Source organism: Saccopteryx bilineata, chromosome 3, assembly GCF_036850765.1.
Source record: "Saccopteryx bilineata isolate mSacBil1 chromosome 3, mSacBil1_pri_phased_curated, whole genome shotgun sequence".
Lineage (NCBI taxonomy): Eukaryota > Metazoa > Chordata > Mammalia > Chiroptera > Emballonuridae > Saccopteryx > Saccopteryx bilineata.
The window spans coordinates 96,602,307-96,619,366 of NC_089492.1; the positions used below are offsets into that span (position 1 = coordinate 96,602,307).

A 17,060-nucleotide genomic window follows, 5' to 3' on the forward strand; every position below is an offset into this window, starting at 1 on the left:
TCTCTGCAGATTCCTCCTCTTCTCCTGACCTCTTGGTGTTGGAGGAATCAAGGGTTCATCTCTGCTCCCCTTTCTTTCTGTCTCACACACAGTCCTTTGGTGAGCCCGTCTAGTTTCATGGCACCTACATACTGAAAATCCCCCAAATTTGTACTGCCAGAGCAGACCTTTGTATTAAACTACACCCTCAAACATTCAACATCTCCACTTGCTGTAATGCACATCTCAAAATAGTAAGTCTAAAACTGAACTTCTGACATTTCCCACCCAGTCTGCCCCTCTTGTGGCCTTTCCCCTTTCATTTAGTGGAAACTCCATTGTTCCAGATGTTGGGGCAAAATTTGCAGTCATTTCTGTCTTTTCTCCATCTATCACACCAGTGGATCAAACACATCAGTGGGACATGCTGCTTCCACCTTGACAGTACAGCCAGAATCCAGCTGCCTCTTTTACTTTTATTGCTACCATGCTGGGGCAACCTACTGTTTTCTCTTGCCTGGATTATTGCAAAAAACTCCCAACTGGTCTCTTTACTTTCACTCCTGCCCCTCTATGATTGAGTGACAAAACAGCAGTCATAGTGATACTGTCAAGTGTATGTTAGCTTGCTACCTGTTCAAACTCTCCAATGGCTTTGAGTCAGTCAAAATAACAGTCTTCAAGGCCTTCCATAATCTAACCTAGCAGCCCTGCCTGCCTGCCACTTTAGCCCTTGTTCTCCTCACCCACTCTACCCTGGCAGTGCTTGTCCCTTTGCTGTTCCTCAAACACCTTAGGCACTCTCTTGCCTCAGGGCCTTTGCATCTGGCTGTTTTATCTGCCTGGAATGCTCTTAAATATTTGTTCAAATCTCATGTTCTCACTGAGGCCTGACATATTTAAAAAGGGGAAACATTTATGCCCCCATCTTCCTGTACTCCCAATCACTTTTCTCTGCTTTCCTTCCCCACTCCATCAGTCATCACCTTCTCTAACTTACCCAGTAAATTACTTATCTGTTTCTCCCACTAGTATGTTTAAGTCCTATAAGGGCAGAGATGTTCACTGATGTGATCCAAGGGCCTAGAGTAGTGCTTTGGCAGATAGCAGGTACACAACAAATATTTGTTGAATGAATATGTGACAGGCTCAGGTTCCACTGAGCTTGCTGTGAGGTACTCTCAGGTAAAAATTCACTTCTCACTTGTACCCCAATAGCCCCATTGTGACTAGAGTACCCTGAGGCCCATGGGATTCACAAGGTGAGAAAGTCCCCAAATATGGGAAGGCTGTTCACATGCTACTAAAGCATCCAAGGAGCTAAGCTACAACATTAAGTTATTGAAAAAATAATCATTTCTTCATCAATTTTCTGTTTCTTCTTCTCAAGTAGTGAACACATGAAATGCCTTTAATTTAAATAAGTATAATGTGACAATTTATTATTGCTTTTAGATAAAAAGCAAACTCTATTTTCTATCATGTTGGAGAATATTGGCTTAATTCATATCACTATTATTCCCACTGATGTCTTACATAACATGAGGCATATAACATGTATTGTACATAAAATTATTTTCATTGCAATGGAGAAGAAAATGGTAGGTTCAAAAATCAAGTTTAATATCAAAAGAATTGACATAAAAGTTTCTAACTTCAAAAATAAAATATTACCAGCTTTGTGACCCTCTGGACACTTGTTTTGATGTCACAGCTTCTGCTCAGGAACACTGCAGGCAGAGCAGAGGTTTTCTATTCTCACGGAATACAAAGTTTAAGAGTACTTCAACATAAATATTTATTAGTTGTTCTTTGTCAGAAACATTAAGCCCTTTAGAGCCGAAAGCAGAAACTCTTATTAAAACCTGTGTCCAGCAGCCACGCCTCCTGTCTTCGGGGGACTTGGTCTACCTGGAACTCAGTGGCACTATCAAGCATCCGAGAGACAACCACTTCTGCTGTAGGGCTCACGTATGAGGACTTGAACCTGGCCCAGTATCTAGCATGCTATGGTCCAGAAGAGTACGACTTCTTATATTTGTATATAAATGCATCTGTTTTCCCAAGGCTAACTTGGTAGCACTCCACTGGCACCAACGAGCCAAATGCTGGCATTTTGTGTAAGCTTTCCTGGCTATTGGCTTTCGATGAAAACGACACTGTCTCTGATGTGCCAGTGTTTTCTTCGGGCATCAAGCACTTTTCAATGCCAGGGTCATCTGTGTGGCTGCCTTTAAAATTCAAAGGGATGCTGTTCTCTCCACAATCTTTAAGCCGCCTGCGGTGATCTTCACTAAGCAACAGTACAACGGTTCCGCCGCAGCGAAGCACTCTGGGACAAAAAACGATAATTGGTATGAGTATTTCCTCCTTTCCAGATAACAAACAATCCCACTTTATTTAAAATATTTGCTGTTTTTAATTTAAAATTTAATTTTATCTATTTAAATACAAGGATTTTGATAATTACGCATCTTCCATAATGCATATTCATTATAGTAATTATGGAATTGCTAGTACAAATCTGCTTTAATTATCTATTTTTACTCTACTTAAAAGGCAAGCCTCAAAGTAATTTATAATAATATTCTAACAAGTGATTGTACAAAAGAAGAGGCAAATGAAAAATTTTTTAAAGAATCAGCATTTATTAAACAATCGGCTGATGGCAGATGAAAGCCACCAGGAAGAGTGAGGATGTGAACAAAGGACTGGCACAGGGAAGACCTTGAGAGATCAGCTTGTTGAGGAGAATTCATTTTCTCAATCATTTGACCACAGTCTATACAGTACTAATGTGGAAAAGTCACAAATGATATACAGTCCTCTGAGTTGCTGGAGAGATTACTGGACAGTGCTAGAGAGGCCACTGAAGAGTGGGTCCCAAGCCTACACTGTGAGTTAAAGGACAAGCAGGAGGAAGCCAGGTCAAGGCATAACGAGGGGTTGAAGTGACGGAGGGTGGTGGAGGCAAAGAAAGCATCAGAGACAGGGAGAAGTGGAGAGGAGGAGACACTGAAAGTAGTTTGGCATGAGGGTGAGTCAGAAGGAGGGAGGAAAAGGATTCTCTTTGGACGTCAGTGTGGATTCCGACAGACAGCTGGAGATACAGCTTGAGGCAGAGATTTTGGAGTTCTCAATAGTGAATGGTAGATAAAGCCATGATGGTAGGTAAGATCCTGGGGGTGGCAGTCCATGGAGAGAAGAGAAAGGGACCAAGGAATAGAGAACATGGGAGGATAGAGGAGGACGAGCCCATGAAACATAACCCCAAGGGAAAATCTAGACAAAAGTGATGTCTTGGAAGCCAAGGAGTACAGGAAGGGAATGGTCTCGATAGTGTCAAATGCTATAGAACTAACAAGTGATTAGGATTAAAGAAGTCACTGGTGACCTAGTGACAGCAATTGCACTGAGGGCAGGAGCAAATGTTGCTCTGATGGAATCAAGAGGGGACTAGAAGGTGAGGAAGCCGAGATGTCAAGTGTAGACTACTCACAAGAAGTTTGGTTGTGTAGGTAAGAAAACAGGGTGACAGCTAGAGACGCAAGAGGTAAAGGGAATCTCTCCATGCCCAGCAAACATGGCAGCAGCTTTCCCTCATCAGGACAATCAGCAAATCTAGACAAATCTGTCTCTGAATGACATCACATCTACTTCACTTCCATCTCAAATCCTGCCTGCTCTACTGCAACAGTCTCCTGACAGATCCTTTCCCCTCTTGTCGCGCTTCCCACTCTCCCTTCCCAGTTTCCACGTAGAAAACAAATGTGAATCCGGCTCTCATCCACTACACTTCAAATAAATTCTAAACGGCCACACGACCTGACCCTCACCTAGCTTTCCCACTCACTGCCTGCCTGCTTCCCTTTGCTCACTAGGGTCTGAGCAACTGACTTTCCTTCAGTTGCTCACTCAACAAGCTTGGTCTCATCCTAGAACACGTAGCCTTGCTGTTCACTCTGCATCAAGCACTAGTCCCCTTGTGTGCCTTCGCCTCACTCAGGTCCCAGAGTTCAAATACCATCTCCTCGGAGAGGCTTTCCCTGACAATCTAAGGTAGCCACTGCTTTTCTCTCAGTTACTCTCTAGCAAAATGTCCTGTTTTATTTCCTACATATTATCAGTCATGATTGGACATTATGGACAATACCTGGTTTATTTATGAGTGACTATTCCTATACTGGAACGCAAGCCCCACATGGGCAGGGACTTTGTCCTATTCACAGTTATATCCCCAGTGCCTAGTAGTGTGTGGGACACGCGAGACCTCCCAAGGTGTCCGGGGAAGGGATGACTAATTCTGGAAAGGATGAGATGAATGGTCTGAAGATAACAATGTGACATGGACAGAGTATGAGTGCTGAGGAGGTAGGACCCAGGAGAGGAAGTCTGGCTAGAAGAGAGGAACTTCTTCTACCAGAGAGGAGGGGTGGGGTGAGGACGGGTGTGGCTCTCTACCAGAGGACAGAAACAAGAAAACTTACAAATACCTCTAAACACATCTAAGGAAATATAATTAAAATAATAAATGAGATAGAACTTTTCACTTATCATATTGACCAAAAACAAACAGAAAACCTCCAAAAACCAAAAAAAACCAAATGGCCATACTAAGGACGGCAAGATTATGAGAAAATGAGTACTGCTGAGATAGGAACCAGAGTAACATTTTTGGGACAGCAGTTTAACAATAATGTATTAAAAATATAAAATGTGTATAACCTTTGACTCAGCAATTTCACTTCTAGAAAATTATCCTAAGAAGATATAACAGAAGTAGTAGTAGAACAATAGTGACAATAATGGTGAAGCCAGGTACTGTTTTAAATACTTTATAGTATATATCATTTAATCATGAGAAAAAAACAATTATTTATCATTAAAATATGTCCTGTTAGCATCAACATTTTGTAGATGGAAGAAAACAAGGTACTCTGGTTTTAAGTAACTTGGTCATATAGTAAGTTTGAAAACTATACAAGAATGTTTAGAGCATTGTTCTTTATTAAAATAAAAAACTGGGAATTACTTAAATGCATATCCATAAGTATGGTTTACATAATGGTACACACATATAATGTGATACTATGGTAGTCACGGAAAATTGTAATATACATTATAATAATTATCAGAAAAAAGATTCATGACATGTTCCTGAGTGAAAAAAAGCAGGTTATAGTAAAGAAAATTAAGGATGCTCCAATTTATGTAAAATTGAAAACACATATCTATTATGTATATATCTTTGAGAGATATCTAGGAGAACATTCATTAAAATACTATTATATATTTTTTTCCAAATAATGGAGAAAATAAGAAAGTAAAAATCACCTGAAATCCTGCTTCTTAGAGATGAACATTATTGATAAATATACTTCTAGGCATCGTTCCATATTCATATACACATATTTAGAATTTATAAAGCAGCATTTCCCAAATTATCCTCTGAACACTAGTCTAGTATGAGATATTTCTTAAAAAAATTTCAGTGGTCAACAAGTTAAGAAAACTGTATCAAACAACATAAAAGAGATTTCTCTTTTGCATGTGAACCTGCAAAACTAGGGGTAGAGGATACAAATGGTCTCAAATTAGTTGACCTTGGAATGCATTAGGCCTTAACCTTCTACCACCAATCTCTCTTCCCAGCAGTCTAGTATGCTCCTTGAACATGTCTTTTGAAGTATTTACTCAAGAAATACTTCTTGAACACCTGGATGTATAAAACATGGTATGCCTCCTGTTTTATTCTTTCAAAATTTCTAAATTTCATTGAAATCTTGCTTCTCCAGTGAATCCACCTCAAGCTTGTTGGGCACACAAGGACTTCTATTTTCAGGGAAGCAAGTTGAATTTCTAATTTTGCTCATTTGTTTTCCATGGTTATATTTGAGAGGAAGGTTCCAATAGTCTACTTCTCTGAATTCCTCACAACGCTCTGTACGCATGAAATGGTTACTGATGAAACAATTAAAGCCGGAAATAATGGAGTTGCGAGTGCAGAGCTCTTGCTAGCAGAGAATCATTGGCCTGACAGTCATTAATTCTGACAGCACATTCTTCCTCAAAGGGTCCAGTTCTGACATACAGAGCAACTATTTCTTGCCTGTTATAAACGGGTTTACTGACCTCTTATATATTTTTTTTCATTTTTACTCACACAGTTCCCCTCCCTTCCATTTTCTATTGCGAGCCTTAAACTATTCATAAACTGTTGGGAGAAAAGTTATGTGTACTTAGATATATTTATATATATATATATCCCACCTACTTCCTAAAAGGATTTGAAATGGTTTACACTAAAAAACCCAGTAGAAGCTAACAGTTATGAGCACTTTCTAGGTACTTAGCACTGTTCTAAGAGCTTTAAACCCACTGACTCCTCAGAACAATGTTATAAGGTAGGTACTATTATTTAAAGATGAGGCACAAAGTGGCTAGGCAATGTGACTATGATCGAAGAACTACTAGTGACAGAGCCCAGATTAGAACCCTAAGCCTGTACTCTTTACCACTGTATCAAGCTTTAATGCTACATCAAACCTCAAACCATAAAAAGTCAGGTCAAGTGATAAAGGCTGTGGGCAGGTGGCAAGGACACTCGATCACAGGAGAAATTCCTTATGTCCAAATGCATACACTTTCAACTGATCCTATGAGGCATTCAAATTATGCGGGAAATCTTGAATATCTTCCCGATTCTTAGATAAATAAATTTACTGCCACAACGTGATGGCAGTAATGTCTATTACTGTCTCATTTTCAATTACCTACGAAGACCAAAACCAGGCTGGAGAAAGTCAGGATGATACAATTTTACTAGTGCCGAAAGGATTGTCTACTCAAAATACTGCCCTCCACTGACTTATGGAGATGTCGAAAATATGCAGTATTCAATTGTTGGTTAGGTTAGGGCATTGTTTTCAGAAAGTTCAAAGTTAAATGTAAGTCACTACTCACACATATTAGTATCTCACCATGAGCTGGCTTAACAGTATAGCTGGTGAATTACCTAATTTGGTGCAAAGGCTATGGTTATTAACCCTGGTTGTACACCAGAATCACTCTGGGAGTAGTGAAGGAACACTGACAATTAGATCAGAGTCTTGGTGAGGAGAGGTGGAGGATGGGCACAGATATTTTTCAAAAGCTCCTGAAATAATTCAACTATGAAGTCAGGGTTGCAATACCTGCTTGTGGGGAATGTGGTATCAGGCAGAAGGGAGCACAGTAGCTCAGGAAGTATCTAAATTATGAATGTAGCCCAGAAAGAGATCTCACATAACATATCAAAAGTTAGGTAACTATGTAACAGGGCACATTGCTTAAAAATAAGATAATCCGAAAAGAAGTTAGGAGCAACCAGCTAGTAAGAAGGAGGTTAGATGATTCTTAGTTGAACTTAGACATCATGTCAAGCTTTAATTCTTATAGGATGTCAGCTTTGACACTGAATTTTCTCCATCCAAGCCCACATGATTCACTTTTTCGATTGGTAACATTATTTATATTCAGGCCCTTGAATGTTTATGTTGCCCTGCTCTATCAAATGCTCAGCTGAGACAATTTAATATGAAATGACTGCTTATTCATGTCCTTTAATTCTTCTATGCATTCTATGTTCAGAAAAATACAGATCAGAAAAATACAGATTCCAGCCTCAGTTTGGACTTCTCAAGAAATATTTTCACTGAATTATATTTTCTGACATTGATCTTAGAAACTGTAAGATGAATAACACTTCTGCATTTTCATTTCACAATCAACAATAAAGGCATTGTCCATTCTATTCTACTGAATGATCCTTATGTCAATACTGTTCTGTTGTTTAGTAGCCGTGTGATCTTGAGAAAGTTATCTTTTTGAGTACCAGTGTCCCATCTGTGAAGTGTGGGGGATTAACACATATAATGCAGGGTTTTTATAATGATTAGAAGTAAATATGTAAATTACCTAGCTCAGTGACTGAAGTGTAGGTCACTATGTCAGATACTCAAATTTCAGGCAATAATAAAAATTTAATATTTTTTTCTAAATGAAATAAAGTGTGAGATCATATGAAATAAGGATTTAAATTATAAACTTCTGATTTAAAACCTGAGAAAATTAAGCTACTCTAGAAAATTACTAAAAATGAAATGAAATCTTAACTGAAAAGCTATAATATATTTTGTTTCAATCAATAGCTCAAAATTATGGAAATAAATTCAACACCTTACCTTTCCATTTCTTGGAGAATACTTTTGATGTCTTTTCCTAGCTTGAATTTTTTCCCAAATGGAATGTCAGAAATAATAATATCGACACATTCTGAAGGCAATGGCAACTCTGCAATACAGAAATCATGAATCCTATTCAGTAAGCTCGAGTATTTACAACCTAGCATGAGAAAATTACGCTGGATTATTTTTGCATATTACATAAAATTTAGGGTTGCTAATTTTATTTCTAAGAAATTACAAGTTTCTGAAAGGCTTTCAGAATTACTGAAGACAAATAGTACAATAATTACATTCAGTTCTTTGAAAATTGGTTTTTCAGGTATGATAAAATATGACACAGGTTAAGCAGAATTTTAATTAACCAGAAAATTCAATTCTTTAAACATATTACATGACTAGAAAATTGCCAGATCCAAGAAGAAATACATTATGTTGTCTAGAAAAACCTTTTACAAAAACTATATTCTATAACTTTCATTTCCCTTTTCATAGTTATATATAAAATTTTACATATATAGATAGATCTATTACTTTTTAAGAGGGATGATCCATAGCTTTCATTGAATTTTTAAGGGGAGCCAAAATATTACGAACATCTACTTAAGTCCTAAGCCCAGAGGAGAGGTTAAACACTAATAATCAACAGAATGAATATTATCACTAAATAAAATTAAACATAAGGCTTGCTTATAACATCTAAATTTTTTTCTCATCTTTACCTTTTCATTTCAGAAATTAGATATCATAAGGTTATGGTAAATACACACAATAACTTCCACATTTTCTGAGTATTCTTTTTACTTTCCACTTCTTTACTTTCCACCCATTCTTATGTACATAAGAAAACTTAAAAGTTGAAAATGAGCAGACTCTCCCCTGAAGATTGAAGATTGAAGACCGCGTTTCCCTGCTGGAGCTGAAATACCGAAGACATCTTGCTGAAACAGAGTGGAGACAATGAGATTCCTGTTGGTGACTGAATGGGTGCCAATGACCTTCAGTTGGCATTCCATGGAGCCCAAATGGGGCTCTGAAGCTATGGCCCAGCTCCTGACACCTTCCCGAAACCAACTGTTGGGCGCCTGACCAATCCATGTGCTTGAGTTGTCTTCCTGGTGGCATCTAAGGATCTCGGGAACTGTGCATTATGACTGAAATTCAATCTTTACAACACCTTGTTAGTTAGCTATCATTATTCCTAAAGTTTAGAGAGGTTAAATGCCACTTTTAAGGTCAGCCTTTGAATGGGAAAGCCTGGCGTGAGGTCCAAATGATCTAATGCTGGTATTTATATTCCCTCTGGATAAGCTTGTTGTCAGCCTCATATATGCTCTCACTATTTGTAGACACAAAGGCAAGAGGGAGTTATTGGCAAGACAGTTATTTAGAAGCCTTGAGCAGAGATACACAATAAGAGGCTGAGGGTCTAGATCAGGTGTGGCCAACAGTTTTGGCCCCCGGGCCAGATTAGAATGAAAACTTTTCATGGGCTGGACGAAATATTAAAATGAAAAAGTGTTAAATACAAAAAATGATTCGTTTAAGTAAACAAAATTTTATTATGTAATTTGTTTATGGATAAATGTGAGTAAAAATTTTTTTAATATACAATATTATTTTAATAAAAATATATTTTAATAAAAACATAATTACATACTGTATAAGTATCCAAACTGTATCACAATCAATTGAAACAATATTTAATTAATAGAATGAGCTTGAAGGGGTTATATCACAAATAAAACAATTATTTTGTTTTACAAACAGCCTGGATATGTTTTCAGTTTTCAACTGCAGCTATTGTCTATGCTACAATGCCACTTGATTCAGCACACTTGACCACAAAAATAACGAATTGTTTGACCCTGGGTGCGCACTGGCAAACTCCGCCTAAAAGAATGTGGGTTTCACATCGCCGCTAACGTCAAACAGTTCATATCGAGTACAGACGAGTACAAAAGTTGTAAATCTTTATAGTGGCCTTGTTTTAAAAATAAAGAAGTATTGCAAATCCTTTGACCAATTATTGGAACTTAACCCTAGATGAGTCACACGCGGAATTCTTTTCCACGTATCACTATCTTCTTAAATATCTCGTATTCCAATAATCAAAGACACTTCCGCTTCTGAGTAGCTGAGATTTTAAAGTAGTGGAGAATATTAAAAATTTAACCGCGGGCCGCATAAACTCATTACGCGGGCTGAATCCGGCCCGTGGGCCATATGTTGGCTATGCATGGTATAGAATGTGAATCTAGAATTAACAGCCATTTTCCCTTGTGGGAGTGTGTGATTCAGAATTGTGGCAAATAAGGTGTAATGGACTGCCCAGGTAGTGATGGACTCCCCATCTCATGTACCTGGGATGCTTCTGATGGCCTGAACATTTGTGGCAAGAGTCATGCTGGAGCATTGAGAAACTGCATTCAGCAAGATCCACCACCACATTTGCCTTGATCACATTACCAGCTAGAAGAACAGGCCATGACTGAAACCTTTTAGGCTATGGGAAGTGGTGGTAAGTTCAATAGTATGGCCAACACCAAAATGCACCTGAACAAATGTACCACTCTATAACTAATAACCAAGATCTATCCCTTCAAACACACATTTGTTCCAAACAACATGTTGAAAAGTTAGTACTCTAGACAAATGGACCATTCCAAACCCACTGAAATATCTGGACACAAATTATTACAGACATGCAGAATGTAATACTTCAGATGTAGTCACTTCTCACATACTGGCAAGCTCAACATATTAGCAATTTGATGCACAGTGATAGCTCCAAACATACCAAACTTTTTGGGCATCTTGATTTTCTTGTCCAAGTCACCCAAGCATATACTGTACTGGGAATCACATGACCTCTGCAACTTAGGGAGAAGAGAGCCAGACTGGAATTCTTTGAGGCCAGATAATAGTAATTTACATATTTTCTTTTTTTAAAAATTTATTCTTTTTTTTTTTTTTTTAGAAAGGAGAGAGAGAGGGAGAGGAGAGATAGACAGAGAGAGAGAAGGGGGGAGGAGCAGGAAGCATCAACTCCCATATGTGCCTTGACCAGGCAAGTCCAGGGTTTTGAACCAGCGACCTCAGTGTTTCCAGGTCGATGCTTTATCCACTGCACCACCACAGGTCAGGCTTTATATTTTCTTTTAAAGGGATATAGCAGGCATTTATTTGTTGTAAGAAATGAAAGAATTAACCCACATGAGAAAGTTAGGTTTCCCCATCTTGAAATGGGTGGGTGGATCATAACACTGGCGATTCACTCTAGTCAATATCCACAAGTTCCAAGAACGACTGGAGTGTTCCCTCATAGACTCGGGAGAGCTGCAGAATGGGGAAGGGACGAGGGAACAGATCTCTGGATTATGCCCCTTTCCCCAAACTAGTTCTAGATCAGCTCCTCCTCAATTTTTCAGATAACCAAGAGCCTTTCTGGGTGATGCTGAGGCTGCTGCCTTCTTGGGGGAGGAGCCATGTCGTTGGCTTGGTGAGCTGTGCTGATCTTTCTCTTTTGATCTCCCTGAGTGGTCCCACGGGGCCTTGGACTAACTTGTCCGCCCACTTCGTTACTCCTATTTTTCCACTACAAAAAAACATCTTTCAAACAATATCTTATTTCTTCAGATTACAGATTCAATCCTGGGACCTACCTACTACCTATTCACGATGCTTTGGAAAACTATATGAACATTCTTCCTCATCATGGATCTTTTGAAAAATAAAAAAGTTGCAACCATAATGTTGGAAGCAAATTGAGTATTAGCCCCACCGATGTATTACAGGGTAAAAATAACTCAGTCTTTATATATGAAAAGTGAGACTTAATTAATATTATGATTCTAGAGATATTTACATTATGTTCATTTCCCCAAATGTTTGCTTTTTTAACATCATACCTATCACAGAGACTTTAAGGAACTCAATCTTATCTGTGAGGCCTGCAGCTTTCAGATTGTCACATGCGCCCTGTAACTGTGAGTCACTGACATCGGCACCCACATAGTACACATTCTGTGAGGAAAGAAATTAATATTTTAAGTATAAATAAAACTATCAGGTATTTTCTCTAGTTAAATCAATAAGTGTGTTATTTTAGGCTGAAGCAAATTTATACTATTTCTTTAAAATGATATTCAGTGACAATAATTTTAGTTAAAATTTTAAAATCTATTAATAATATTTTACAATTTCAAATACCTAGAGAATTTGGGGATTAGCAAAATTTTCCATGACTAATTATTGGAATTACTCATATTATGCTAAATTTATCATACTATTTAAAAAAATAATATAGCAATGTAATTAAACCTTCATAAGCCATTTGACAATAGTAAATAGTGGCTCATATAATTAGAATAATAATCCCCCAAAACAATCTACTTGTAAAAAATTGGTATGCGAACATGCATATACCAATTAAAGTAAATCTATTTCTCAATAGTTTACCAAAGTTTAGAACTTACCGGCCATTCTTTAGCAGCTTCCAAAAGTATTGTTCCGAGTCCACACATCGGATCTAAAACGAATGCACCAGGCTACAGACAGAAATATTGATTTGGTACTATTAGGTCTATTATAGTAGGTATTCTAAAAGAAACCTGAAACTTGAGGAATCAATATTATCGTAAGAGTAAAGATTCCTTTTTACACTTGAGCAATTTCAGTTGGTAAAGTCCGAAGGCAAGTATATGTTTGGCATATTTAAAGATTAGGAAGGAGACCAGTTATGGCCAAAGCAGAGTGAATGAGAGGGAAAATGTGGTGATCACACCAGAGGCGTAAGTAGGTGATTCCATTGAGATGGGCTGGCTTATGTTGTACATGGTAACAATCTCCAAATCTTAGAGGTTGAAAACATCATGCAACCTCCTGTTACAAGCCCATAGTAGGGCTCCTGGGGATTCTGCTCCTCACTCTGGAGGCCAAACTGACAAAGTGGTCACCATTTGGAGCACTGCCATCACTGGGGCAGAGGGAAACACAGCATGACAAATTACGCATTAGGTCTTAAAGGTGCCATCTGTGAGTGACACACATCATGTCCACCAACATTTAACTGGCTGAAGCATGTCAGTTACATGATACACCCAATGTGAAGGAGCCAGAAGAGTGTAATCCTATCTGCACCTGGGAAGAGAATGAGAAATTTGGAGAAAAATCTAATCATTCCCACTCTGGGGGGTCACATGTCATATCTGGTAGATACTGTCAGATGCTGGTTCTATTCTGAAGGATGGGAAACTCCTGCAGAGTTCTGATCAGAGAAGGAACATGACATTACATTTTAAAGCGATCATACTAGATGATCTGTTGAGAATAGAAAAGAAGGATAAGAGTGTTAACAGGGAGGCTAGTTAGGGAATCCAGGAGATGATGGTAGCTTAAATTTAGAGGTATTGGTGGAAGTGGTAAGAAGCAGTTGGATTTGATGTGGAATGTTAAAGAATGACAACAGTTTGAAATGACTAAAGCTTTACCTATTTTATTATTTTTTATTTTAGAGAGAAGGGAAGGGAGAAAGAAAGACAGGAAAACTGAGCTGTTTCTGTATATGCCCAACTGGGGATCGAACCGGCAATCTCTGAACTTCTGGAAAATGCTCTAAACAACCAAGCTACCCGGCCAGGTCAATTATAAAAAAATAATGTCATTATTATATTAATAAGAATGAAAACATTTTCCTTACCTTAATTTCAGCAACAGAGGCCATTGCCCACGCTATGGTGGATCTCAGTCCTGCCGTCCTGATGTAAGCCCTGCTGGCTAAAGGAACCCTGCATGATAGACCCAATATTACTGGAAGTTAAAGAAGAACCGGATATAACCTGACATAAATAAAAATGATTAACCTGTCCATACCTGTGAATTATCATGGTCATGCAACACACACTAAAGTATTCCCTAAGTTGGGAGTATTTAAGCGTATACAAAACTACCTTTTCTAGTTGGTACTTTGTTTAACCAGCGAGTGTGGAACTTCAGAAAGGTAAAATTTTTAAATAACAGAAAGTTAAACCCTTCTGTGTTTAGCTTATAAAATTTAATCACACGTGCAGGAAATTTTTCTAAAGTGTTTCAATACTTCTCTGTCTTTCCATATGGAAGAGAACTTTTGTTTGCTGATCTGGAGTCATCAAGAAGAACGGGCTGGTTTGCGACGCAGCTGTGGTATGGCAAGGACTGGATGGATGCTGACCCTTGAAATAGGTTTCCTATAAAAAGTTTCTTTTGTAAGTTTGCTCTTTGCATCTTTCCCAAAAGATGAACTGCAGCACGCTGCCGCATTGTCTGTACCGGAGCTGGCGTCTCCCAGTGAGCCCTCTGGTCTTCATACTTCTTCCTCCACCTCCCCCGGGCTGCTGTCAGCGTTTCCCGATTTGATAGAAACTTTCAAAATATGATTTTATGTGTCTAATGCAATGAACAAGCACTTCCTTAGAAATTTCAGTGCAGTTTCCTATTTCATTTATTTACTTTGTGGGTAAGTAGTGAAGATATAATTTCAAGAATTCATGCTTGGTTGTTTTGGGGGGAGGGCTTGTTCCAAACCCACTAAGAGGGCTCCTCTCCAAACATCACACCAACCCTATGCCTTTCATCATTTTGTTTCTGATCTGTCTTTGATGTTCTTACCCTGTTTTTTGTGTGTGTTTTTTTTTTTGTGTGTGTGTGTGTATTTATTGTAAGCCTCTTAAAATATTATAATTAGATGAGGTTTCTCTTTCAAAGAAAACAGAGTAATTGTATTTTTGCTGCTATGATAAGGAAGCTCTGCATGGTAAACCCAGGGGAATTTGGTTTTTTAAAGGTTTTTCAGAAAATAATGCATATTGCAGACAGTACTATATCCATAGATTTAGAATCTGGGATATAAACTTTGCAGGAGGAATGACTGGAAAATATTTTGATCCAGGAATCTTGATGCTTACAGGCTAGGCTTGGATTGTCTGGCTACAAAACACATTAGTTAAAACCAGAATTGAGAGGTTATTTTTCCCTCTTGGTACCACAATACGAGACTTGGTATGGAAAACTGTCTTTGTCCAGACATATTGCTAAGTGTCTTTCTAATCATCAGGGATTTATGTAGAACCTTTGAAAATTTTGACAATTATAAGTATATTTTTACCAATAGAGGTTCTATTTTATGGGTGCTGACCCTATTAATATGTGACCAAAATAAATGAGTTATTTTTCATAAACCTGGGCATATTATATGCTGTTACTTCAACAAAAGGGCCCATTATATAAATCTAATAACCTTACTCAGGGAAAGAACGTGTTCAGAAATAACATCCTTGAAAATAAAAATACTTCTCTACTTTCATAGAATTCTGGCTAAGGTGTTTAATCAGATTTTCAGTTGACTTTTAAATAACACAAAAATACATGTAGTTCTGACCCTCTTCTCCATTTCTTCTTTATTCTCTTACACACCATCTATTACCAGGATGAAGACACTCTGATCTACATTTCTAGCCTAGGCTTGTCACTTGAATCCCATATCTTTAGTTTCAAATGTGTTTAGACACTTTTTACTTGGAGCACTGCAAATTCAGCAGGTGTAAACTGAGCATTCCTTTCCCTGCATTTCATATCTCAATACATTTCTCATTTTCTTGGGCCACTTACCGTTATATACAGTATTGGATATCCAGCCAGCCTAGACTTGTCACCTGAACTTGTAAATGTAAACATCTACTCAGGCATTTTTTTTTACTGAATATATACTACTTTCCCTACATTTTCTATGTCAGTGACTGACCATCAATATCTACTAGTTTTTCTAAAGCAGATATATGGCAATTACTCTAGACTCCTTAAATCTTTATTGAATTCACGGCCCCCTTTTTGTTATCCTTAATTTTGCCTTAGTTCAGCTCTACATTGCCTGAACTATTGTAAGAATTTAAACTTCTTTTTTCCTTTTTATTTCTCTTTCACTTAAAAATATAGTATACTTTCCTTGGTAATATCTCAAAAATCACAAATCTGATCACATCACTCCGCTGCTTAAATTCTTACTGCTTTTAGAACAAAACCCAAGTTGTTCAGCACGGTTTACAAGACACTTCACGACTTGCTTCTGATTGCTCAGTCTCATTTCTTCCCATTCTTCCTCTGTAGTCCCTGTCCTTCTGCACTGACACTACCTGCTGTCCCCATGTAAATCGAGTTTTCTCCTACCTCCATGCCTTCGCACACGCACACCCTTGCTTGTAAGTTCCTTTCCTTCTCTTGTCCACTCGAGGAACCCTTCCTTAGTATTCTCATTGAAGAGATACTCCTCCATTCTCCAGTTAAAGAATTCATTAACTGAGCCTGCTCTCTGTTCGTCTGCTTACCATCTTCCCTCAGAGGTAGATCCTCTTTCCTAACTTTAGTCAAGGATTCTTCACCTCTCTACCCACTGGGTCTTCTTCTGGCTCTTGAGTTGCTTTTATCACCTGGTCCAACCCTTTCCCCACTACACATCCCCACTCTTCCCAGACAAATGTCACATGCTGGTACATTCGTTCTTCAAGCATCAGCTTTTCAGAGACATCATACAACCCCTGTACCCATCACCACCCTCCCCTTCAGACTAGACCCATTCCGTGCTACGGACTGAATTATGTTCCCGAAATAGATATGTTGCAGTCCCAACCCCAAATACCCAATGTAGTTCTACCACTACATTGAATTCCTTGAACTCAATAACCATCTTCGTCATCTTTGAATGCTGAATATCTAGCACAATGCTTAGCATATAAGTATTCATTAGATGTTTCAACCGAAATTCACTGAATAAATTAATCTTACTCTAAGAGCTATTTCTCTGTTCCCTCCTTAGTTGCTGATCTG

At 38.2% G+C, this 17,060-nt stretch overlaps 1 protein-coding gene across 4 annotated transcripts in view; it reads right to left on the reverse strand.

Annotated features, from left to right (window-relative positions):
* Positions 1-1,397: 1,397 nt before the first annotated feature.
* THUMPD2 (THUMP domain containing 2) overlaps positions 1,398-17,060 on the reverse strand; it is a 32,229-nt gene continuing 16,566 nt past the window's right edge. Inside the window, exons 5-9 of one of the 4 annotated variants that reach the window (XM_066266974.1) lie at positions 13,903-13,990; positions 12,680-12,751; positions 12,113-12,227; positions 8,202-8,310; positions 1,398-2,311 (exon numbers count right to left, since the gene is read on the reverse strand). In XM_066266974.1, the coding sequence (XP_066123071.1) occupies positions 1,987-2,311; positions 8,202-8,310; positions 12,113-12,227; positions 12,680-12,751; positions 13,903-13,990 (709 nt within the window). In that variant the 3' untranslated portion in view covers positions 1,398-1,986. Of the gene's footprint in view, positions 2,312-8,201; positions 8,311-8,910; positions 9,143-12,112; positions 12,228-12,679; positions 12,752-13,902; positions 13,991-17,060 lie in introns of those variants that run through there. The other 3 variants (XM_066266972.1, XM_066266975.1, XM_066266973.1) reach the window with 3 other exon arrangements.